Source organism: Thalassophryne amazonica, chromosome 3, assembly GCF_902500255.1.
Source record: "Thalassophryne amazonica chromosome 3, fThaAma1.1, whole genome shotgun sequence".
NCBI classification, from domain to species: Eukaryota; Metazoa; Chordata; class Actinopteri; order Batrachoidiformes; family Batrachoididae; genus Thalassophryne; species Thalassophryne amazonica.
This window is the reverse complement of record NC_047105.1, coordinates 65594963-65622491: the sequence shown is the minus strand read 5'-3', so window position 1 is coordinate 65622491 and position 27529 is coordinate 65594963. Positions and strand designations below refer to the sequence as shown.

Below are 27529 nucleotides of genomic sequence, written 5' to 3'. Positions count from 1 at the left end.
CTACCTGAGTTTCGGTGAGGCCGGAGGAGGAGGTGCGCCTGAACAAACATCAACTTTTCAAGAGTTCTCCGACATAAACTTTCGCCATATTCATGTCAATTTGTAGTAAACTTTGTTCGAAGGGAAGAATATCCTGCAACGGAAACTACGTTTGTTTGTTTTCTGTTTCTTAAATCTCTCCAGCTGGCCGACAAGGAAAGTCCTCAAACTTCCTGGTTTTCCACAGGTATGTCAGCTCGTTTGTCGGTTATTATTCATACACGAAGGCTGTTAAAAGGACTTTTAAACCTGTTAAAATGATGCTAGAGGGTAGCTGACTGAAACGTTATGCCAAAAGAGTGCATTATAATGTTTAATTGTAGTGTTTGTGAATTCCAGTGGAATGTCGCTCACTCCGCGGCGCGTGCGCCTGAAGCCCTGGCTCGTGGCGCAGGTGGACAGCGCGCGATACCCGGGTCTGGTCTGGATCGACCGTGATGTAATGCGCTTCAAGATCCCGTGGAAACACGCCACCCGACACACACCCCAGCACGAGGACGAGGACACTATATTTAAGGTTAGACTGAGCCAAACTGTTTATGAGCTCCATAACATCCTGAGTCTTTATCATCCGCTGCTTGCCGTCTTTAAACCATATATGCTGGATTTTTACAAGTGAACTACACTGAACTGTTTTTGTTTTTAATGGCAGGCTTTCACTTCTGCTATAGTTTCTTGATTCTTATGAGAAACATTTGTTTATATTCAAAACACTGTCAGAATCCCAGTCATACAACATCTATAACGTTTTTGATAAATGTGTCCAGAATAATATTCAATTCTCAGTCCTTTAACCCTCTGGGGTCCGAGGGCATTTTTTGGACAGTTCACTTGCCTTGCATAAATCTTTTATTATTGCTGTCAACAGCTCTCCCTGCATCCCACAATCAATTTTTATGTCTTTTTTTCAGGACAACCTGTGCTTTCAGAATAGATATTTTTTGTTGTGTTTTATAAGTGTAATAAAGGTTTACAATCAAAAATAGGCAAAGAAAAAATAAAGCAAAAAATAATTTTCCACACACATTTATTCAAAACACACGGTAAACTATAATAAACAACTGTTTTGAGAATTTATAAAGGTAATTTGAGGTCTTGTGTGAAAGTCTGTACAGCAGAAAGGTTCAAACAATAAACACAAATGCACATTTTGAACATTATATACAAAGTGGTCTATGTGTTTCATTGTCCATTGATATGATAAACAGTGCTTTATGCAGAGAAAGCAACAGTTATCCAGTAACATTCACATGCAAACTAGTGGAGCAATCTTGATAGTTACACACTCTTTGTTTGAACACGTGAGATTGTCATCAGAGGCTTTCCATGTACTCTTGCTTTCACTGATCTCTGTGCGTAATGGCGTAGGGCGCACTGAGTAGTATGTGCTCATTGGAGCACCCAGGGGGTATTCAAACGGGCAAACTAGTAACATATCACTCCTGAAAACGATCTTTGGCTTTTCACGTGAGGTAAATCTGCCCTACGATTGGATTTTGGAAAACCATGTAACAGTGAGCCAATTCCGATTGGACACTCACATTGCGCACGTCATCACCCAGCTTCTATGAGGAGTACAAAGATGGCCAATGACTGGCTCGAAAGTCCAAGGAGTTAACTTTTAAGCAAAAAAAAAACAACTAAGTTTCTATCTCATATCATTCAAAAGTTATTTATAATTTAGTAAAGCCTGGTCTTATTACGGTCTTATTACGTTAATTTACATAAAGTCTATAACTATTTGGGCATGTCATTTATTTTTCTAATTTTGCCTCTGTACTTCACCACAACAGAGATTAAATTAAACAATTACAGTGTGCTGGAAGTATTTAAACTCCAACTCAAATCAGTTTATTTAAAAAATATATAATTATTTAGAAATTACAGCCCTTTTTCATACATAGTCCCTCCACTTCCAGAGGTCATAAATTATTGGACAAATGAAGTATAAGGATTATTGTGAATACAAATTCACTTTTGCAGCCAGTTTTCTTTAGACAAGTCAGAATGAAAGCCTGAACATTTCCAAGTCACTGAATATGTATGTCTTTTACTTTATTTGCATAAATCATGTAGAAATGCAGAGTGTGTGGTACTCTATGGTAAACCTGCCTGGAGTAGACAGTTCTCAAAAACTGAGTGACCATGCAAGGAGTTAGGGGAGTCACCAGCTAGGGATGTGAATATTTCAGTGTCTCACAATTCAATTTGATTTCAATTCAAAAGGAATTTTGATTCAAAAATTGATTTTCAGTTCTAAATTAATTCAGTGCAAAGGAAAGGTGGTTTGGCAAGTGAAAGCAAAGTGTAGTTTTATATTTTAAAGAGGCAACAAACAAAAGCAAATCTATGACTAAAGGTATTTTCCACAGTGTTTTCTAAAGGTGTAAAAGCAAATCTAGGACTAAAGATGTTTTACACAGTGTTGTAGGGGCTCATGTCTTTTCTAATGAAACAGGTGTTCTTTTTGCACGTTCAGAATTGGCTGGAAATTTATTAAAGTGAAGCTGAATAAAATAAATGAGAATTTAAGATTTGTAATTTTTTTTTATCTATTGTAAGAGCCACAACTTAATGTGCAAATCCTGTTATTATAAAATCATTGGCATTTATTTATTTGTTTATCTGTCTGTCTGTTAGCAAGATTACGTCAAAACTACCGCACAGATTTTGATGAAACTTTCACCACAGATAGATAATAGGCCATGCAAGAACCCATTAAATTTTGGAGGTGATTTCAAATCCGGATTCTATACATTCTTTGAAGGATTACTGTTGGCAGGATTACGTCAAAACTGCTGCAGGGATTCTCACTAAATTTTCACCACAGATATACATTAGACCATGGAAGATTCCATCAAATTTTGGAGGTGATCCGGATCCAGATTTTGGATTAAGATTTCACTTTATATAGGCTTTGAAGGATTACATCAAAATTACTTCACAGATTCTCACCAAATTTGCACTACAGATGGATATTAGAGCATAGAAGACTCCACTGAATTTTGGAGGTGATCCAGATTCCGATTGGTGGATGTCAGAAATCTTTGATTGCTCTTGTTTTGTTATATTTCATATATTTGATGTTGTATGTCATAAATAATGTTGTAAAATGTTAACACATTAATATTGGATGGATACAGCATTTCCTACTGTGTTCAAAAGTTTACATCAGACACTTTACCAGACAGATTGTAAATGTCAGCTCTTTTCATTAAATATATTTGAATTTTTATTAGCATTAACATTATATTTCATATAAAAAGTTAACTTTGTAATAAGTTGATGGCATTCTCTGCCTAAACCAGGATACAGTGCAGTCTGATTGCATATGGGGACAGTGTTTCAGCACAAATGTGGATCAGTATGCTTTGGCATTTAGGTTTATACTTTGGAAAAAAATAAGTGAACAAATTCTGTTTGTTTTTCCAAATTTTCTGGATAGAGCGATGCAGGCTGGGTAATTGTTGTATGCTGACCACTTTAAGCACCTTTCCCATGCAGAGCACACTGACTCTGCCCCCTGCAGAAAGCAGGAGACTGAGGAATACAAGCAGTGACTCGCTGAAATGTTGGTGACTGAGTTTACGGCATGTGAGGAGAAACAAACAATCTTTTTTTATTGTTTTTTTTTTTTTTTTTAAGGAGTCATACTGTGTTCAATACATTGATGTCTGCCTTTGATAGTTACATTTGGTTGTGTAAACAGTATACTTACTGAACCAGTACAGCAGTTCATAATTTGTAAATCCCATCACAGTGGTTCATAGTGTGTTAGTCTGTTTAAGCACTTGTTCATGGCCCGTTGTCCTGCATGGTTGCATCACTTCTGGCTAATACAAAGAAGAGAAATATTGGTACACAAGTGATGCAGAGTGACGTGCACTCCAATCTCCTAACAGGATGTTTACATGTAACATAAAAAAAGTGTCGGTGTGGGGGAGCATATGGATTTCAGCACACACAACTAAAATGCTGTGCTATGCTAATAGATTGGGCACTCCTGGCACCTTGTTTGGGTAGTGATGACAAAAATGCAACATGTGAGAGATTATCTTAAATGGAATTGCTGTTTCAGAAAAATACTAAATTTTGCAAAACATTTGGAATGTCTTGTCACAAAACCAATATTCTTAAATCTACAATTTTTAGTTGATCACTGGCAAAAGGTTGAACCTTATTTATGTCAGTTTTTGTATTCCTTTCTGGTTGTCCGCTTTTTAGGTCATGGTAATGGAGTGGTATCTAATAGGTGGATTATGTCCCATTTCTTGCTGATGCCACTAACATCATCATTTTTTAAAAGATAGTACTAATAACAATCTTATTTATTAAGTGCTTATTAGTACCAAATTGTACTGTTTAAAGTGGTTTAATGTATACAGTTGTCGTGGAGACTCAGGACAGAGTCCTTTATCACCAGATGAGAGTCTAGTGTTTTAATTGTGCTCAATTGTTTAAAAATATCTTCTTAAAGGTGTCCAGAAAAGCAAGAGATAAATCAGAGTCCCAAAGCAACAGTTCTTTATTTTTCCGGCAAAAGGAAAAATTCACTGGAACAGCTTAGATTTACACTAATTTGCAGTCCCCTTATATATTGTGAACAGGGCAATTTCTCCACCCCAGGTTATACTTGGGTATGATGAGATCACTTCTTAGAAAATCCCCAGGCCTGGAGAGTTCAACTCTGGGTCATGGAAATTTACCTTTTCTTTAAAAACCCAAATTATCATAATTTTTCACTGGTATGCAATTTTCCTTTTCTTTAAAAATTAAGTACTTGATTCAAATTATATTCCCTTAATTCTAAATTCTGGCCTCATAATTTCTTTTAAAGAAAACATGTAATTTGCGTACAACATGTGTTTTTGCATACGCTTATATTAGATGTTAATATATTAGGTGTTTTTTTTTTTTTTAATGCTATTACCCTGTTGGCGCAAAAGGAGTATATACTTTATCCTGCTAAACATCTGTTTAAATGGTATCAATAATACACAATCTAACCATCTTCTGGCATTTGCATATCATCATAAGTTTTTTTTTTTTTTAATAGCACATCATCTGTCTTTGGTAAAAAATTACACTATACAATCATACATTATTTTAGCCCTTTGGTATTTATTTAGATTTTAATCTTAGTTTGGTAAAGTATAATGTCCATGTGTTGCATATCAAAATGTTGGCAACAATCTCAGTTTTCAGCATGTGTGTCACATATAGGGTTGGGTATCGAGAGCCGGTTCTTTTCGAGTAAGTTTAAAAAATGATTCAGTCCACCGATATCAATAGCCTTTGTGCATAACGATTCTCTTATCGGTCTTTCAGTGCAGCAATTGTTTTTGAGGGTCTTTGTCGGGAAAATGATCATTCCATTTCTGCAGCGCGACTCCACCTTGAAGCGTGAACCAATAAAGCAATGCTTTGATCCACTGGCTTGTTGGTTCTTTGATTCGCTGCTTTTCAGAAGCGGCAGGTCCACTTCTTAACCCCTCTCAAAGCCATTAAAATATCGTGAGTCACTTTTGTGTGGATTAAAGCAACTGACTGGGACTCGTGTCTTGTTGTAGACAAGAAACGAGAATCGTCCTTCGTTCCATTGGCACAGCTCCAATCGCTGCGCGGCTCTCTGCCGAGACAGTCCGCTCGGAATTAATAACTTCAAAATGAATCACCACTTTAAATAAAATGACACCTCTTTACAAACGCTGTAATACAGACAAGAAACTACAACCCCTGGCAAAAATTATGGAATCACCGGCCTCGGAGGATGTTCATTCAGTTGTTTATATTGTAGAAAAAAAGCAGATCACAGACATGACACAAAACTAAAGTCATTTCAAATGGCAACTTTCTGTCTTTAAGAAACACTATAAGAAATCAGGAAAAAAAATTGTGGCAGTCAGTAACGGTTACTTTTTTAGACCAAGCAGAGGGAAAAAAATATGGAATCATGAAAAACAAAAGAATGCACCACCTCTGGCTTTTATAACAGCTTGCAGTCTCTGAGGCATGGACTTAATAAGTGACAAACAGTACTCTTCATCAATCTGGCTCCAACTCTCTCTGATTGCTGTTGCCAGATCAGCTTTGCAGGTTGGAGCCTTGTCATGGACCATTTTCTTCAACTTCCACCAAAGATTTTCAATTGGATTAAGATCCGGACTATTTGCAGGCCATGACATTGATCCTATGTGTCTTTTTGCAAGAAATGTTTTCACAGTTTTTGCTCTATGGCAAGATGCATTATCATCTTGAAAAAATGATTTCATCATCCCCATCCCCCTTTCAATTAATGGGATAAGAAAAGTGTCCAAAATATCAACGTAAACTTGTGCATTTATTGATGATGTAATGACAGCCATCTCCCCAGTGCCTTTACCTGACATGCAGCCCCATATCATCAATGACTGTGGAAATTTACATGTTCTCTTCAGGCAGTCATCTTTATAAATCTCATTGGAACGGCACCAAACAAAAGTTCCAGCATCATCACCTTGCCCAATGCAGATTCGAGATTCATCACTGAATATGACTTTCATCCAATCATCCACAGTCCACGATTGCTTTTCCTTAGCCCATTGTAACCTTGTTTTTTTCTGTTTAGGTGTTAATGATGGTTTTGGTTTAGCTTTTCTGTATGTAAATCCCATTTCCTTTAGGTGGTTTCTTACAGTTCGGTCACAGACGTTGACTCCAGTTTCCTCCCATTTGTTCCTCATTTGTTTTGTTGTGCATTTTTGATTTTTGAGACATATTGCTTTAAGTTTTCTGTCTTGACGCTTTGATGTCTTCGTTGGTCTACCGGTATGTTTGCCTTTAACAACCTTCACATGTTGTTTGTATTTGGTCCAGAGTTTAGACACAGCTGACTGTGAACAACCAACATCTTTTGCAACATTGCGTGATGATTTACCCTCTTTTATGAGTTTGATAATCCTCTCCTTTGTTTCAATTGACATCTCTCGTGTTGGAGCCATGATTCATGTCAGTCCACTTGGTGCAACAGCTCTCCAAGGTGTGATCACTCCTTTTTAGATGCAGACTAATGAGCAGATCTGATTTGATGCAGGTGTTAGTTTTGGGGATGAAAATTTACAGGGTGATTCCATAATTTATTCCTCAGAATTGAGTGAGTCCATATTTTTTTCCCTCTGCTTGGTCTAAAAAAGTAACCGTTACTGACTGCCACAATTTTTTTTCCTGATTTCTTATAGTGTTTCTTAAAGCCAGAAAGTTGCCATTTGAAATAACTTTAGTTTTGTGTCATGTCTGTGATCTGCTTTTTTTCTACAAAATTAAACAACTGAATGAACATCCTCCGAGGCCGGTTATTCCATAATTTTTGTCAGGGGTTGTACAATCGACTAAAACGTTTTTTCCTCCCAAAATGAGACGTCCTGCATTCTTTATAAATTACATTCTGAGGTGGAGCACAGCAGCTGCAAGAGCTCAGCTCAGATGTATGGAAAGGCACTCATGCCAGTAGTGTCTGAAAGAAATGCTTTTAACAAAAACTACAGATTTTGTTTATTTCTATTTATGTCCAGAGCTCAAGGATCCACCATGTAGAGTTTATGTCCAGAGTTTAAGGATCCAGTAACCAATTTCATATTTATTTACTTTTTTTATTACTTTATTTTTATTGGTTTTTAACAGTGCAAAAAAGGAAAAAACAACACAACAAAAAACAAATGGTTACACACATACCTGGGCAACACTATATCTTCAATTTTGCATTATATATTGTCCATTTTTTCCCCATTGTTTTTCCACTTTCACTTCTTGTAGTCTCAATCTATGTGTTATCTTTTCCATTAAATAAATGTCTTTTATCGTTGATGTCCATTGGTCTTTTCTTGGCACAGATGTTGTGCCCCATGTCCTGGTTATACATTTTTTGGCTGCTAATGACATCATTTTAAACAAATGTACATCATTATGTGAAATGGTGTCTTCTGGAAAATTATACAGATAAATCAGTTCAGGTGCTAAGGGAACTGTATATCCCAACACTTCGCAAAGTACATTGCAAACCATTTCCCAAAACATAATAGTTGGACATTTCCAGAAAATATGAGCATGGTCTACATTTATTCCTCCACATTCCCACCAACATGTTTGTTGTATTTTTAGCCGTTTACTATTAAGTTTGGGTGTAATAAAAAAACGGATCAGGTTCTTCCATGCGAACTCCCTCCATGTTCGAGAGCTGATAGTAGTATGATGATGCCTCCACATATTTATCCAGTCTTGATCATCAGTTTTTATGTGGAGCTCTTTCTCCCAATTACCTTTAATCTTTTCAGTTGTGTTTTTATCATGCTCAATTAGAGCTTTATAAATTGTTGTTATTATTTTGATGTTACTGTCTTTATAGGCTTTAGTTATTGTTTGAATTATACCACTCTCTCCTGTGGAAGAGTTCCCCTGTATTTCACTTTTGTAATAATCCCTCATTTGTAGATAGCGGAAGAAGTCATGCTTTCCAAGGTGATATTGTTCCTTTAATTTTTCAAAACTCCCCAGCTGCCCATTTTCCTCCAGTACACACCAAGCTGTCATCCCTCTAATTGTCCAGTAGTTATAATTTTGGTCATATTTTGCTGGCTTAAAATGACTGTCATATGCTACCCATTTCAGCTTTAATTCACTTTTTCCAGTCTTGTACATTTTGAGTATTTTAAACCATAGTGTCAAGGTATGATTTAGTATAGGGTCTAAATTTGATTTTAAGTTTTCATATTCATTTTTATCTCCAACCAAATTTTGTATGGGTTCCTCTAAAGTACCACTCTCAATTTCTTTCCATTTTGCATTATAATAGGGATTACACCAGCAGTATAGATATCTCAACTGGCATGCGTAATAATATTCTTTTAACTTGGGTAGCGACATTCCCCCCTTTTCTTTGGGCAGCTGGAGAATTCCAAATCTCACTCTAGGTCTCTTATTATCCCAAATAAACCTTGAAATCATCCTATCCCATGTCACAAATTGTGTGTTGGTGAGCCCTACTGGCAATGCTTGAAATAAAAATAAAAACCTGGGCAAAATGTTCATTTTTACAATTCCAATTCTAGAGCTGAAATCCAGAGGTAATGTAGACCACTTTTCAGTATCATTCTGTATTCTCTCCTGTACCTGTGAAAAGTTTTTGGTATTGATATCTGAAAAATCTGCCGTTATTTCAACCCCTAGATATTTAATAGATTGCATTCCCCATTTAAATTTAAATGTTTTTTAATGTATCTGCTTGGAGTAAAATTGAATTTTAAAACTTGTGTTTTAGAAATGTTTATTTTATAACCAGACAGGTGCTCAAATTGTTTTAACAGTGCCATTAATTCAGGGAGGGACTTCTCTGGTTGTTCTAGATAAGCAATCACGTCGTCCACAAAAAGTCCGATTTTATGTTCAGCCCTGTTTAATATGGCTCCCTTTATTTTGGTATTTTGTCTTACCGCTTGTGCCAAGGGCTCAATAAAAAGAGCAAACAAGGATGGGGAGAGGCAGCATCCCTGTCTGGTTGATCTTTCCAATTTAAATTTTTTAAATTTCCATTTATTTTAATTCTGGCTGTTGGTTGCGAATAAAGTGTTTTAATGATTTTTATAGATTTAGAGTTAAATCCCATTCTCTCCAGCGCCAAATGTAAAAAAATTCCAGTTTACAGAGTCAAATGCTTTTTCAGCATCAATACTCAAAAGAACTGTACTTATTTTTTCCCTTTGCGCTCTCTCTGTTATATGTAATGTCCTCCTAATGTTATCATGTGTCTGACGTCCTTGTACAAATCCTGTCTGGTCTTCGTCGATCAAGTCTGATAAAAATGTATTTAGTCTTTTGGATATTATTGATGTATAAATTTTATAGTCTATGTTTAATACCGAGATGGGCCTATAGCTTGCACAGTCTTGTTTGTTCTTGCCTGGTTTGGGGATAATTGATATTATTGCTTCAGACCAAGAAGCTGGCATTTTATTTTCTTTTAAAGTCCAATTCAAGGAGTTATGTAGGATATCTATTAGGTCATTTTTAAATACTTTATACCATTCTGAGGGAAATCCGTCGCTTCCTGGTGTTTTATGGTTTTTCAGGGCATGTATGGCTGTTAATATTTCAATATTTCCTCCTTTGTAATCTCTGCTGTGAGCACTTTATTCTGGTTCAAACCTATAGATGGAAGATCCAATTGTTGAAGAAAGTTTCTCTTTTCTTCTTCACTCCCTGAAGGAGGTTGTGAGGCTATAGTAGTTTGTAAATATTCTTTCAATATCCTCTGGCTTATAAACTAATTTATTATTATCTAGATCCTTGATTTCGTTAATTGTATTTGATGTTTGTTGTTTTCTTATTCTTTTAGCTAATAACTTCGTGGCTCTAGGGCCAATTTCATAGTAACTTTGCTTAAAAAAAGACGTGCTTTTTCTCAATTTCTTCAATTAGTATATTATGAATTTGTTTTTTTTTTATCTTGAATTTGCTGAGCAATTTCTGTCGTTTTTGTTTTCATAAATTGTAGCTCGAGTTCTTTGAGTCTTTCAGAACATTCTTCATAAATTTTAATTTTATTTTTCTTTAACCATGCAGTTTTGGCTATAAGTTTTCCCCGGATTACTACTTTTAGAGCATCCCACAACACTGTTGGGTCTACTTCTCCATTATTGTTCTCCTCAATGTATTGTTTTATATCTCCTTTTATGTCTTCTACTATTGTTTCATTGTTTAAAATGCTCAAATTCATCTTCCACAATGTCTGTTTTTTCCTGTTATATATATTAATTTTCATATATAGAGCATTATGATCAGATAGGTCTGTGCTTCCAATCTTACATTCCTCAATCTTGTATATGTCTGATTTGTTGGTAAAAAAAAAAAAAAAATCTATCCGAGAGTGTGTCTTATGTCGAGCAGAGTAATGCGTAAAATCTTTCTCAAAGGGGTTCATAGTCCTCCATATATCAGTCAATCCTAATTCTTCTAAGGATATTTTAACAAATCTAGTTAGCGTCATTTTACTTACATTGGTGCTAGTTGTGTCGAGCCTATGATTCAAAACTATGTTCAAGTCACCCGCACAAACCAAAATTCCTTCTGCTTCAACTGCAATAGCGTTAAACAGAGACTTGAAGAACTGTTTATCACTTTCTGGAGGTGCATAGATATTAACTACTGTAATAATCGTGTCATCCAGCCTCCCTTTGACTATAATGTAGCGACTTTCTTTTCCCTTTATCTCCTTTTTTAGTTCAAACTTTGTAGAGTTAGATATCAAAATTGCAACTTCACGTTTACGACCTTGTTTAAATGAGCTGTAGTATGAATTTCTGAATCCTAATTTTTTAAGTTTTTCGTGTTCTTGATCGTTTAAAGGAGTCTCTTGCAGTAGAGCAAACTGAATTTTTTCCTTCTTCAATTTTTGTAAAACCTTCCCCCTTTTCATTGGAGTTGTTAGACCATTTACATTCAAAGATATAAACTTTAGCATATTCGTATGTGTAGATTTGCTTCAATTTGTGTGTCCCCAGACAGTGTAAAACAACAGAAACAAACCAAACAAACATATGAACAACCTGAACAAGGAACATATGACTTCCACAGTGAGGTATATTCCAAACCTCTCCCATTGTCCCTGATGGTGGGTGGGCAGGGAGTCCCCACAAAAGGTGGGGGCCTGCTCCTAGACTCACGAGCACATCCTGGGGATGGAATCAAAGGTCTAGCAATGTCCAACATAAAAAACAACCCAAAGCCCCCCCGTCGGCATTTTTGCTTAATTGGGCCTGTCTCCCCCCTCATTGTCCACTGCTTAATCATTAATTGTTTACTTACTACTGTATGGGGTGCAAAACAGAAGTCCATAACATAGCCTTAATCAATCAAACAGTAGTTATTTTACTACCGCTGGTATTCCCGGAGTCTCTCGTGTGCGTTGTGCCATATCTTTGCTGGTTCCCCCGCTACCGGCGCGCTGCCACTCACTCGCTGCACGTCTGCTGTCTTCCTCCGTCGCCGCGCGGCATAGGCACGGGGACTCCTTTCATCTTTCATGTCCCACGCAGCACTCTCAGCGGTGTCATAGCTCTTAACGCCGTCTTTCCAATGGATCCTAATCCTTGTAAATGGAGTTTGGAAATGAATTCCTCGCTCTTTCAGCACTCTTTTAATATCCAGGTAAGCGCGCCTTTTCTGGACGATTCCCGCTGGATAATCGTGGTCAAACTGAATAAGCTGGTCTGCAACTCGTATTTTCTTTTGCCAGGCCTTTTTCAACAGCATTTCTTTATTTTCAAACTTCAGAAAATTGACCACTATATGTCTGGGTCACTCACTTGGCTTCGGCTTGAATGGAGGGGTTCTGTGAGCGCGTTGTATCTGAAGTTCCACTCCTTCGGGTATTTCCAGTTCTCTTTTGATTAATTGGGTCAAATACGCAGCAATGGAATCCCCCTCACTGTTCTCTGGCAGGTTAAAGATTCGAATATTGCACCTTCTTGATCTGGCCTCAAGATCTGTTATCTTTTCCTGCTTCAATCCAGTTTGTTTCTGTAGTTTATGCAGCAAGTCGTCCGCATCTGTATTCCGTTCCTCCAGCGCTGCTATGCGTGCTTGTGCCTCGGTCAAACCTGCTTTCTGATCTTCCAATGCCTTTTTGTTTTCTTGAAGTTTTCGATCCATATCTTGTCTGAGATGTTATTTCTTGCTTTAGCTCGTCTTTCGCTGCATTGAATTCTGCTCGGAGCTTCATGCCAAGATCTTGAATGTCATTGCTAAGCTTCGCTAGTCCTTCTACCATTAGCTTTGACGCGGTTTGGCTTTGCTCTTCACTTAGCTTTGCTTCGCTAGCCTCGCTAGCTTCGCTAGCCACATCTTCGACGGCTTCATAATCGCTCTCGTCTTGTTCAGCAGTAGACATATCAGAATTGTCCTTCCTTATTTTTCGGCCCTTACGTTTGCTACCTCCACTCATCCTTCTTTTTTATTTTGGATTTGTTTCTAGCTATGTGGAGTTTTAGTTAACTGGCTTCAGGGGCTCGCAACTACACGTCTTACTCCGTCGCCATCTTCCAGGAAGTCCATATTTATTTACTTTAAGACTCAATAAAATGTTGTTCAGTTTCAATTCAATTTCAATTTAATCAGCTTGTAAAGCGCCAAATCATAACAAAAGCCATCTCAAGGCACCTCACATAGAACAGTTCAACATAAAAAATGTAATTAAATAAATAAAAATAAAAAAATCAAATACATAATTAAAAACAGAAGTAAAACAATAAAACAGATATAAACCTAAAAACTATTCATAAAAAAGAAAATAAAAATAGGTCTTGCCTTAAAAATGTCCACAGACTCTGACTGCCTCAGTCACAGGAAGACCGTTCCACAGAGCAGGTGCACGATAAGAAAAAAGTCTTTGACCCGCTGTCATAGAAAACCTGTAAAGCCTACTTTTAGTACACAAAAAAATTCACAAGAGGTATTGATAAGGGAATCGATAAGGAATCTGATCGATAAGCGGGTCGATAATGGTTATCGATAAAATCTTATCTATACCCATCCCTAGTCACATATCTTAGATTACAATTTGTTCATGTAAATGGGGAATCTTCTTCACAGACTAAGGTTAATTATGGAGTTCCACAAGGTTCTGTGCTAGGACCAATTTTATTCACTTTATACATGCTTCCCTTAGGCAGTATTATTAGACAGCATTGCTTAAATTTTCATTGTTACGCAGATGATACCCAGCTTTATCTATCCATGAAGTCAGAGGACACACACCAATTAGCTAAACTGCAGGATTGTCTTACAGACATAAAGACATGGATGACCTCTAATTTCCTGCTTTTAAACTCAGATAAAACTGAAGTTATTGTACTTGGCCCCACAAATCTTAGAAACATGGTGTCTAACCAGATCCTTATTCTGGATGGCATTACCCTGACCTCTAGTAATACTGTGAGAAATCTTGGAGTCATTTTTGATCAGGATATGTCATTCAATGCGCATATTAAACAAATATGTAAGACTGCTTTTTTGCATTTGCACAATATCTCTAAAATTAGAAAGGTCTTGTCTCAGAGTGATGCTGAAAAACTAATTAATGTATTTATTTCCTCTAGGCTGGACTATTGTAATTCATTATTATCAGGTTGTCCTAAAAGTTCCCTGAAAAGCCTTCAGTTAATTCAAAATGCTGCAGCTAGAGTACTGACAGGGACTAGAAGGATTCTTCTTCTTCTTACTTATAAGGTTTGAATAATCAGGTCCCATCTTATCTTAGGGACCTCATAGTACCATATCACCCCAATAGAGCGCTTTGCTCTCAGACTGCAGGCTTACAAGGTCTGTCCATAAAGTAACGTACCTTTTTATTTTTTTCAAAAACTATATGGATTTCATTCATATGTTTTTACGTCAGACATGCTTGAACCCTCGTGCGCATGCGTGAGTTTTTCCACGCCTGTCGGTGACGTCATTCGCCTGTGAGCACGCCTTGGGAAGGAGTGGTCCCGCCCCCTCCTTGGATTTTCATTGTCTGGAAATGGCGGAATGAAAAGGACTTTTTTTCCATCAGAATGTTTTCAGAAGCTGTTAGAGACTGGCACCTGGAAACCATTCGAAAAATTTATCTGGCTTTCGGTGAAAATTTTACAGGCTTCACAGAGAATAAGGACTTTAACTACAGCTTTAAGGACCCCTTTGAAGACGGTCGGCGCGCCGCGCTCCAAGCTGCGACGACAAGGCACAAACCACTGGATCATTTCTAAACAGATCGCTCTGTGGATACGAGACCGTCGTGTGTTCTTTCTCTGGTTATCACAAGAGCTGGATATCAGCCATTTTCCGGCAGATTTCACTTTTAACAAGAGATTTTGTCATGGAAAGCCGCGCGGAGGCTTCACGCGTCACGACCGATTCACTTTGGAAGCGAGACAAAGGAACACCTCCGTTTCGGAGTGTTAGAGGACAAGTTGGGACATTACTATCTCGGCTTTCAGTGCTTACCAGTCGAGTGAATATAAGAGAAATTGTGGAGAGCTGGACATGTCCAAACTTGTCCTCTAACACTCCGAAACGGAGGTGTTCCTTTGTCTTGCTTCATCAGCGAATCGGTCGTGACGCGCGAAGCCTCCGCGTGGCTTTCCATGACAAAATCTCTTGTTAAAAGTGAAATCTGCCGGAAAATGGCTGATGTCCAGCTCTTGTGATAACCAGAGAAAGAGCACACGACGGTCTCGTATCCACAGAGCCATCCGTTTAGAAATGATCCAGTGGTTTGTGCCTTGTCGTCGCAGCTCGGAGCGCGGCGCACCGACCGTCCTTAAAGGGGTCCTTAAAGCTGTAGTTAAAGTCCTTATTCTCTGTGAAGCCCGTAAAATTTTCACCAAAAGCCAGATAAATTTTTCGAATGGTTTCCAGGTGCCAGTCTCTAACAGCTTCTGAAAAAATTCTGATGGAAAAAAAAGTCCTTTTCATTCCACCATTTCCAGACAATGAAAATCCGACGAGGGGGCGGGACCACTCCTTCCCAAGGCGTGCTCACAGGCGAATGACGTCACCGACAGGCGTGGAAAAACTCACGCATGCGCACGAGGGTTCAAGCATGTCTGACGTAAAAACATATGAATGAAAGCCATATAGTTTTTGAAAAAAATAAAAAGGACTGTTACTTTATGGACAGACCTCGTACTTGTAGTTTCTAGGGTTTGTAAGAGTAGAATGGGAGGCAGAGCCTTCAGCTTTCAGGCTCCTCTCCTCTGGAACCAGCTCCCAATTCGGATCAGGGAGACAGACACCCTCTCTACTTTTAAGATTAGGCTTAAAACTTTCCTTTTTGCTAAAGCTTATAGTTGGGGCTGGATCAGGTGACCCTGAACCATCCCTTAGTTATGCTGCTATAGACGTAGACTGCTGGGGGGTTCCCATGATGCACCAAGTGTTTCTTTCTCTTTTTGCTCTGTATGCACCACTCTGCATTTAATCATTAGTGATTGATCTCTGCTCTCTTCCACAGCATGTCTTTTTCCTGGTTCTCTCCCTCAGCCCCAACCAGTCCCAGCAGAAGACTGCCCCTCCCTGAGCCTGGTTCTGCTGGAGGTTTCTTCCTGTTAAAAGGGAGTTTTTCCTTCCCACTGTCGCCATGTGCCTGCTCACAGGGGGTCGTTTTGACCGTTGGGGTTTTTCTGTAATTATTGTATGGCTTTGCCTTACAATATAAAGTGCCTTGGGGCAACTGTTTGTTGTGATTTGGCGCTATATAAATAAAATTGATTTGATATCTGTCCAGAACACGGAATATAGAAATATTTTGGCTCTAAATCTGAAAAAGTAAAATGCATTTTTAGAGTAGTGCACCACACTCGTACAGTGCAAACCTCCGCCAACACTAAGTTCCAATTCCACAAATTTTTACCTTGGAAAAAAATTTCAAGGTCAAAGTCTTGTTAGAAGTGGCTCTTCATAAACTAAAATATAACACAAAATATAGATAAAAAGGGATTTCAATGTTAAAATCAAATATCAGCTAAATCTGCAATGGGGATCAGATGCGGATCAAACTTAGTCTATTCATTGAGAGTGCCAGTTTGCACATCATTGTCTCAAATGAGTGATTGAGGCACATGTGATTGAGCTATAATGCAAAATGTACACCAAATAAGCTTTTCGATATTAAATTCAAATGTCAACAAAATTCACAATCCAGATCAGATCTGGATCAAACTTTTTTCCGACCCCCCCCCCCCCCCCACACACACTTTTTTTTTTTTAAAGAAAACATTTAGTACAAATGAGAGCAATGACTCAAAACAAGTTTTGCTTTTATTTTATCAAAAACCTAACAAAAATAACCCCTACTTACCTCCTGGAATTGAAGCTCCAACTGTTCTTTTGATTTAAAAAATATACTTGGGTAAATGATTCCACCAGAGTAAGTTGCTTTTTAGCGGGAGTTTGCGCTCTTGTTCCCCTCGTAAAGTGTGGCATTTTTTCACGCAGCTGGGTGCTTCTGTTTTAGATGCTGGAATAAGTTTGTTGTGCGGCTGCATTTTGTTGCAGTGGGCTTTAGACAAACTTTGCAGCGTGCAGTCACTTGTTCCACATCTGTCGCAGCAATCCCAAACAGCTAACGAAACTCGCTGTTCATTAGCGGTTCCCCATGTTTGTTATTGTGTGAAGGAAACGGGACGGGGAGGGAGGAGCTACGGAAGGTCCTGGGGACAAACAGGTGTGCCGCAGCAAGAGGAGAAAAAACTTGGAATTTTTTAGTTTTTAAATCATCTGCAACAAAAAACTCAAATTAATCAATATAATTGATATATCGCCCAGGCCTATCACCAACACAGATTTGTGAACAATATTTGAGAGAAATAGGTCTTTTGTGTATATAGAAAATGTTTTAGATCTTTGAGTTCAGCTCATGAAAAACTGGGGCAAAAAGAAAAGTGTTTATATTTTTGTTCAGTGTATTTACAATTGTAGATATGCAACGTAAAAGTGTTTTGTTTTTTCAAATTTATCAACCATTTTGTCTTGGGGAAAGAAAAACTAAACCACACAATGACTCATGGGATTGTTTGGGCTGTGAAGGATCCACCTGTCGTATCCTTTTTAGGAGGAAAGAAGGCTGCTGCTTCACAAGCAGCTTTTGAAATGGGACAGCCTTTTCATATTTATATTTTTGATATATATTATATATCATATTTTTTTTATTTATATATATATATATATATATATATATATATATATATATATATATAATATCAAGAAAAAAAACATGCATCCATTGTAGAAATGTGATGAAGACTAAGTCTCTTCTGTTTTAATTAATTCATCCAGGCATGGGCTGTAGAGACAGGAAAATTTCAAGAGGGAGTCGATGAGCCTGATCCTGCCAAGTGGAAAGCTCAGCTTCGATGTGCTCTGAACAAAAGCCGTGAATTTAAGCTGGTCTACGATGGCACCAAAGAGGTCCCCATGAATCCCTTGAAGATATATGACGTGTGTGACATTCCACCACCCCTTAGTAACCAAGGTGAACAAGAGTTATTGGACTTTATATGAAATTTTATGTGTTAGTGGACATAAGAGGTATTTTCAGTCAATTTTTGCAGTCATGCCTCAGTTTCATCCACTTTAATGTTTTCAGGTTCCCACTCTGCAGCTTCTTCAGACACAGGTTCTTGGACTCCGTATGATGAAGATGGTGGTGATGAAGATGTTCCTAATACACCAGACTCCCTCCCTCCATACCCATCCAATGGTGATTTATTTTCACTCTTTCATCATTATGGTAGAAAATCAAAAATGATGATAACATAACAGAAAATGCAGTGACAGTTTTGTTGGTAAACAGATTAAACTCATGTATTCTTATCAATTTTAGGCACCAGTCCGTCTCCTCTCACCATGTGGTCTCCTGTTGGCTCTGAATCTTCTATGCAGCCTCAGAGTTGTCCTCCTTCAGTAGAGGTGTGGCCCGAAGATGAGCCTGCTAAAATTTGGCCTAAACAGGAGCCTGCAGATGTGGAAATGCACCCAACGCCTTTGGCTGACATGCCCCCTGCTGCTCTACCTGACCCTTCAATGCAGCCCCCTTCCCTACCTGATACCTTGTTTGCCTCTCCTGAAACGTGGATCAGTTCCCTCCCCAGTGAGCATATGTTCCTTCTAATACTTTGGTATAAATACCGTCATTGAGTGATCTTTATATGCATCAATAAAAGGACTATTAATCCACATATCGAACATTAGTCTATGCATGGCTATCCTTTTTGGGGCTGTTGACATAAGGGTAGTAGTTTCTACATATAAATTCTACTTATTCCTGAATATCTTTGAAAAGTTTCAGAGCTGCTTGTTGATACAGTCTTTGAGACTGTTTAAGGTATGTCATTTGTTTTGAATAATATAAATATGCTGAGCAATGCTGACAATTTTAGAAGCTCTCACCTTCATGTGGTGGCCCAGAGGTAAAGGATCAGTAGTTTCCAAAAGAGAGACCCTTGTTGCATCAGCTTGTACAAGCCAGGAGGAAAGACTGGTGAGGTAGCGAAGGGTGCAAACATTTGAGATGTGAGTGGATCTCAGGAGATGGCTCAGTTTACCAGAAGAGATCATGTGCACAGGTTTCAGACTTGACTTCAAACTTTAGTCAAAGGAGACAAATGCAGGTAGTTCTCGTCAAGCTGACAGTGACCTGGAAGGGGATGATATCATCACACTCTCTCAAAAGCCAGCAGAATAGGGGGGTGACCTAGAATCTCCTTGTGGAAAGTGGCACCATGGGTTTTCTGGAGCACTTTCCCTGGAGTCTAGGACATATCTTGTAAGATGTTAATTTTTATTGGGGTATGCTGTTTTTAGTGGAGACCTGACTGTACGCAAGAACTTCATATGCACCTTTGTTTGTGTGTGACACAGTGACTGACCTGGAGGTGCAGTTCCAATACAGAGGGAAAGAGATGTGTCCAACAGTCACAGTCAGTAACCCACATGGCTGCAGATTGTTCTTTGGAGACCTCGGGCCCATGGTGAACCAGGAGGAGCTGTTTGGACCTGTGAATCTGGAACAGTTGCGCTTTCCCACCACAGAGCACATTACCAATGACAAGCAGAGGATCTTCACTAACCGTCTACTGGATGTGATGGACAGAGGATTAATCCTGGAGGTCAGCGGTCATGACATCTATGCAGTCCGCCTCTGCCAGTGTAAAGTATACTGGTCTGGACCCTGTGCTCCAGGTACAGCTGAACCAAATCTGATAGAGCGTCAGCGGAAGGTCAAACTCTTTTGCCTGGAGTCTTTTCTTAGTGGTAAGTAGAGTTTTCTCTGTGCAGTACTTTTGTCTGGATAATGTGTAAAATGTCTTCCATATATGTTTCAGTTAGTATGGTTTTGATTTTTGGGGAATTTGACTAATAAAGTTATTGGTGTGCAGGTGTGATAGCCCATCAGCGAGGCCAGACACCCTCCCCTCCTCAGTTTGAAATCAGCTTGTGTTTTGGGGAGGAGTGGCCTGATGGACGGCCCCGGGAGAGGAAACTCATCATTGTTCAGGTGAGGGATGATGATGTCATTTTGTAAGGTAATCTAGCCAAGACTAGGCTTGTCATGATAACAAATTTTGCTGGATGATAATTGCCTCAGAAAATTCCATGATAAATGATAATATCACAATATTATCATCAAATGTAGTTTAAAGACCATTTATGACATAGATATAATGATAATATAGCATAATAAAAATGCAAGTGCATCCTTTCAAAGAGCAAGGAATGTTTAATTCTTAAGAATATTCAGCATTGGAATTGAAATTTGGAAAGTAAATAAAATATCATAAATTAGAAATGCATATTTCCTAAGGATGGTATGGGCTGATGGGCCTTCAGTGCCTGAACGAATGGGCCATTTTCTCCATATGATGGGCCCTTGTCAGACATTATCAGTGGGCCTATGCAAAGTGGCATATAATAAGATGAATAATTCAAAATTTGTCATGTTTTTATCTCCTCTGGCCAAAGGCCCGAAGGGGTGATTATGTCGTGGTGATTTCCCACTAGTAGAGGACCTAGCAGAGGCATGTGGGTGATTCTTTAACTACGGGCACTATTGGCCTTGTAAATGTAATTTCCTCCACACCATTGCCTTACAATATAAAGCGCCTTGGGGCAACTGTTTGTTGTGATTTGGCGCTATATACATGTGCTCTGATGTCACTGTTTATCTCCATAGAAACTACCCAAACAATCTTTCATACAAACTGTTTAAAGGGACATTACAGTGTTATGGTGGAAATTACGGCAATAGTGTGGGACAACTACATTTTGTTTAAAAAAAAAAATCACAACAGTTGTATGACATTGAATACCCCAATTATGTTTTGATTATTTTACTGATATTTTATTCAGAGATATTTTAAAACATTAGAAAAAATGTTTTTTTTACCATTCATTTTTATCATTGAAGATCAAAAGTCTGGGTGTGGGACAAGCACAAAACGGCAATATTTGCATATAATGATGCTGAAAAAAGGTGAAAAGGTCATCATAGACTACTAGAACAAATTTCTTAACACACTTTCATTGTAAAAATAACTATAAAAGCGTGAAATTTCCCCTTTTTTCTGTTTTTCATACAATATGATCAAAGGACATAATAAGTGCCCGTAGTCTAAGAATCACCCATGTATGCACATCATTTAGGACAGGATAACTCCACTGTTCTAGATTAATATGACCCCGATTAAAAACTTGGGATATGTGATAAAATGTCTATCTGGGATAAACAGCCCGAAAATGACCAGAGCGTTACTTCAAACACAGCTGTATTTTCTGAACTGCAGCAGCTATAGATTTTCCAAGGTATTCAAAATGTTCAGAATGACCAGTACATGTTTGGGAGGGTCATAGTAAAGTGTAAAATTTTGATATTTTAAGAGAAAATAGTTAAAATAAGTGGGCCAACTTATTACCCATACATGGAAAGAAAACAAACATTGGCCAAATATAATGAAATTTAATTTTCAGTCATACTGTTATCAATGGAATAATCATTTAAAGTGGAAAAATACAAAACAAAACATGTTTATTTAGCAGACAGCAGTCTCTAGAGATTTTAAATGTTTTAAAGATTATCAGGGAAATTTCCCAACAGCCAATAGCCCAGAAAGTTTAAGTAGCTAAATATGTGGTGATTCTAGACTTTATATAGGTCATTTGACCTAATGTTTTCTCTTAAAAATATCAAAATTAGATATTTTACTCTCTTCTATGATCCTTCTAAATTTGTACTGGCCTTTCTGGATATATTGAGTACCTTGGAAAATCTTGCTGCTGCAGTTTAGAAAATACAGCTGTATTTGAAGTAACACTCGGGATGAAAAGGGGCGTGGTCATTTCTGAGCTGTTCATCCCAGATAGAGATTTTGGGACATCCAGTTGTTCATTGGGGTCATATTAGTTTAGAATAGTTGAGTTATCCTCCCCTAAATGATGTATATACTTGTCTAAGACATGTCTAAGCTAGGTTCTTGACTACTCCCTCCCAAACAGGGTATAAGTGTTCTGAAAGCAACTCCTCTCACATTTTTAGGAGGAATTTTGTGAAACTTGGTACAAGTCCTTGTTATAGATTGGTAGTACGCATGTTATCATATAGTTCGAATTGGACCCTTTTTTACCAGAGTTATGGCCCTTGATTATCAAACGTAGACACTGCCAGTTTCATGAGTTGGTTTCTGCATTCTGAAATCAACTATCACCTTGAAATGTTATCAGAATGTAGCAAGCACTTGTACCAAAGCAGCATGTGCCAGCGGGGGATATTGTGCTCTCAGAGCACTCTTGTTGTCTAGTGCAAGAGCAACAATTTAAATCAAATTTTATTATTTTATGTTACAGTTCATGACATTTGATGTTAAAATCAAGTTCTTTTATGTTACATTTTATTTAATTTGATGTTATGCATAGGTCATAATGTTTACAAATTTAAAAATACATTAATATTGGATGGACAGAGCATCCTGTATCCAAAACATACAAACAGTAGCTTTTATTGAGCAAGCAGCAGAGAGCTGTGCACTTTGTGACACAGTGTAAATGTAAAATTTCTTCTTTCATTGAAAGCTTATGAATTGTATTACATCTCTGGTCATTCGTGTTGGATGAATTTATTGTGCAGTGCGTTAAGTATTTGTTTTTTATTTGTTTTTAAGGTACCGAATCAGACCACTGTCAATATTTCGTCGAGTTTTTGATTTTGCACAAGTGACGGAAACTCACAAAACCTCACTCTGTACAGATTTGAAATCATTTTAGGCAGCGTTGTTATTTAGCAACCGACCCATCTGTGAAATCTTACACCAATTCATGTAAAAGGTCAACTTTTGTTATTAGTTTCTCTGCCTAAACTTGCATGCAGCAGTCTGATCTTATATGGGGACAGTGATTTAACACAAATGTGGATTGGTATGCTTTGGCTTTTAGGTTCATATTTCTGAAGAAAAGCCCAAGTTAACTAATGTCATTTATTCTTCAAAAATTTCTGGGTGGAATAATACCCTGCCTCATGCCCTATGACTGCTGGAATAGGCTCCAGCCCCCCGTGACCCTAATTGCAGTAAGCGGTTGAAGATAGGTGATGAGTGAGTGATAATGTGTCACTTCATCTGCCTGGCTCACTGCTGCATGAGGCCCTCTGACAGAGCAGGCTGACCCCACCAGCTACAGAGAGGGACAGAAGTAGTGTGACTTGCTGAAATGTTGGTGACTTATGCAAACAAGCACGCATGGAAAGAATTTTATATCGAGGCTAGCAAAATGACCGTGTTCATCTTAATTATTCAACGTTCACATAGTAATTGTCGCGACAGGCCTAGCCAAGACAGAAGAACAAGCGCATAGTTTGTACTAACCCATGGCACCCTGGGCAGACATTGACAAGCTTACCAATGACAAGTGATGCTTTTCCACAGATGGCTTTATGTAATTAACTAACATGGGTATTGACAGTTGACACAATGCACCTGAGCGTTGTCTTACATGTGTCTAGCAGATATCCAGCAGTCTTTGTGTGCAATATTTTTTATCTGTCTCAAAATAAAAAAAAAATAAATAAAAAAAAATTTGACCAACATTCATAGCAGCCAACAAATGTTTTCTATGTAAGTATTTATTGGTTGGATGGTCTTTCTGTACAGAGAATAAATGGTAAATGGACTGCATTTATATAGCACTTTTCCATCTGCATCAGATGGAAAAGTGCTTTATAATAATGCCTCACATTCACGCCAGTGTGAGGGTGTTGCCATGCAAGGCGCCCACTACACACTGGGGGCAACTTCGGGATTAAGGACCTTGCCCAAGGGCCCTTGGTGATTTTCCAGTCGCACTGTGATTTGAACTGAGGATCCTCTGGTCTCAAGCCCATCGCCTAACCAGTAAACCATCACCTTGTCTCTGAGCTTGTCTCTTCCATGTACATTCCCTGACTGGCTGGATGTGCATATTTAGTGCACGTGAGTTGTGCCATGTGAAACTGTTGCCCGTTCTCACATTTATAAAGAGGCAGCAGTACTCATTACTCATAATGAGCATGCATGGCTGTTGAATTTTTCCAAGGTGGCAGATGCCAATAACTTTAGAGAAACGCATCCAAAAATCACATTTTATATGTTGGGCTACCGGCCGATAGGCCACTATCCCTATGTCGTGGCACATCGTCCATCGTAGTTGTCGTTGGCCGTTAATTGCACTTTCTCAAAAACTGTCTAACTTTTTTCTAATTTGGCAAGGGCATAATATGGGCCATTGACATTGTTCCTGTCTAAAAATCATATTTGTAGATTTGTTCATTTGGAAATGGCAGCCATTTTTTGCCAAAAATAGCCATTTTGAGCACTTAAAAGCAATTTGATCAAAAACGGTCTAACTTTTTTCGAATTTGTCAACGATGTAATATGGGTCATTGACATATTTCACATCAAAAAAGTTTATTCATAGATTAATTTGTTTGGAAATGGTGGCCATTTTTATGCCAAAAATGGGCATTTTGCCTTGGGCTTTCATTGGGCCGGTAACCCAGAGGGCCCTTGGCACTCCAGTTAGAAGTTAAAAATTCCTCTGAACAAGAACATGGTCAGATTACAATCCACATAAATCTAGTTTTTACCACTTTGAGATCTGTTAAGGTCTATTAAAAGGCTTAAACTGCCTAATCTTTCTGCTCAGTACAGAGGAGAGGAGAGAAGCTTTGTTTACGTGCTGAAGTCTGGCACAAGTCCGTCATCCAGTGGCAGAAAAATAGTTCATAGTACATCTTAAAAATAATCTTAGTGTTTTTACACTACACTTTCACACAAGCCAACCTGGGAGTCTTCTGTAAGTTCAAAAACTCAGATCTCCCGTCTCATCTGTTGCACAAACTTTATACATCTGATGTGGTACATTTTCAGGGAGCGGGAAATGTTTTACAAAATTACCTAAGTCACATCCAAAGAGAAGGTAACAGGAGAAGGAAGAGACGAGCACAGTTTTCTCACAACGATGTGAAAATAGATGCACCATTTATGGAGAGCTGCTGTTTCTTCTGCTCATGTAACTAGCATGTTTGCCTGGGAAGCACAGAGGACGCAAAAGCTTAAACATAAACATACTGAAATCTGTTTCTGTGTTCATATTACAAAGTACAAAAAGCCTAGAAACATGCCTAAACAACTGAGAACTTTACATGCATCTGAGTTAATTTACACTGTTGACATAATGTGCCAAAAATAACTAACTGATCTGAGTTCACTTGAAAGGCCTGTGGGGACAAAGTGTGCAAACAACAAATGCACTGTTGCCATGGTGAACCACAGGATCATGGAGAATGTTTTCTCAGGAGTTTTGCATTTCACCCAGTGGCCGTCTCTCCCTCCTCTGCCCTGCAGGTCATTCCAGTTGTGGCTCGTATGATCAGTGAGATGTTTGCTGGGGACAATACACGATCCTTTGACAGTGGCAGCGTTCGTCTGCAGATTTCTATCCCAGATATCAAAGACAACATCGTGACTCACCTTAAGCAGCTGTACTGTTTGCTGCAGACCCACCAAGGCCAAGATGGTTGGCAGCTGCCCCCGGGCTCAGCCGTGAACATCGCCCAGGCTTTACAGTCTCAGTGAAACGGCCGTCGCACCAAGCTACCAGCTACGTCACGACGCCCCCCCCCCACACACACACTTATATATGTACGTATATGTATGTCATACTGCTATCAAGTTACCTACTCTGAGAAGTACATGAATAATCATATTTAGAAGTGTACACATTACAGCATTTATCATTACTTTCATATTCTTAGAATTTATATCAATGTCAATATTTCTCTAGTGTGTCTATACTTCTGTGTAAAGAGCAGCTGACTTCTGCCTTGCAGCATTTGTGCAGCTACTGTAGGCAGATGTGGTGACTGCAGGTTCAAAGTTCTACTTATTGCGGGAACATTTAAAGTAGTTAATGATTGACAGTAAGTGCTTTATTTATACAGAGTTGATCAGTGAGTACCAAACGTTTCTTTAGTTGGTTGTTCGCCACACTAGGTGTAGTGCCCCAACAATGATATAAAAGATGTTCTGGGAGAATTGTGTCAAAGGTAACTACAATCCCACATATACATTAATATATATATGACTATATTATCGAGCTACACTCAGCTGTTTCAAAAGTCTTTATTCTTAAATGTAATTTGGTTGTTGTAGAATTCCTGCAAATATGAAAGAACTTACATTTTATTCACCTATGCTCATTTTGGCCTACATTTTAATGTTCCAATTCTGTTGTAGGATGTTGTATGCATATCTTTGTTGTATGTTTTTTTTAAGCCCGCTGAATTCTGGCAGCAGTATAACAAAACAGCTATATAGAACTGTTTTGTAATGGATGTCGGTGCAGAATAATGCTTGATTGTAACCGTAAATGTTTAGTTAAATCAATAAAAGTGTTAAAGATGACACTAATTAATTTTGTTTTGAAATGTCATTTGTTGTTTAGCCTGTCTTCCAATATGCAGCCTGAACAACAGCATTATTGCTTTTAGAAGATACAAGATAATTTATTGATCATATGCAGGTTAACACAGAGTCAGCAGTGCAATGAAATGCTTAGGATGAGGACTGTTCAAACTCGCAGGAAGTACTAATAGCATGCAATATAAATACCGAAAATGCAAAAAAATAAAAATAATTTTAATAATAATTTTCAAGGAACTTATAGCTGTTTTCTGTAGTCCAGTGTGCAAGATGTTCCAGAAAGGTGTGTGTTTTTTTTTTTTTTTTTTTTTTTTTTTGCTGCGGGCACCATCAGATAAACAAAACAATGCAAAGTCTGAATGCACTTGTGCAACATCACTCGCCTCCAGTGGGATAACCTAACAAGAGGCCTTTTCTTATTGGTCTAATGTATACTTTGGAGACTCGTCAAATGCCAAACAATACATGATTATACCTAAGTTAGATTTTAGCTTGACGTCCCTGCATACAAACACATTACCTCACCTGTACTATCTCATCACCACCCACTTATTCTATAGTTAAAAATGTGGACAAGAATTATCAGGCACACAATCTACCATACTAGGACAAGGGGGGGGGGGGGGGGGGGGGGTGTTAGAAGCTGAAATTACTAAAACGTGGGATGATATAGGGTACATGATCGGGTGTCAGGAGTTGACTTGTATGGCCAACTTAATACACATCCTTTCCTGCATTTAAAGGCCTGCAAAAAATATCAATTTCAATCAAATTTAATTAGCTTATAAAGCACCAAATCACAACAAAAGCTGTCTCAAGGCGCCTCACACAGAACAGTTCAACATAAAAATCAAAATAAATGAATAAAAATTTAAACATTCAAACATTTAAAGATAATTAAAACAAGTAAAAGAATAAAACAAAAAAATATTCATAAGGAGAATAAAAATAGGTTTTAAGACTTACAGATGGACCAA

At 38.1% G+C, this 27529-nt stretch overlaps 1 protein-coding gene across 1 annotated transcript; it reads left to right on the top strand.

The window, feature by feature from the left end:
• irf6 (interferon regulatory factor 6) lies at nucleotides 1-26544 on the top strand. The gene is made up of 8 exons (XM_034166595.1): nucleotides 1-226; nucleotides 379-556; nucleotides 17884-18079; nucleotides 18194-18307; nucleotides 18431-18697; nucleotides 19468-19860; nucleotides 19986-20104; nucleotides 25476-26544. The coding sequence occupies exons 2-8, from the start codon at nucleotides 383-385 to the stop codon at nucleotides 25704-25706; spliced, it is 1494 nt and encodes a 497-aa protein (XP_034022486.1). The 5' UTR covers nucleotides 1-226; nucleotides 379-382; the 3' UTR covers nucleotides 25707-26544.
• The last annotated feature ends 985 nt before the right edge of the window (nucleotides 26545-27529 follow it).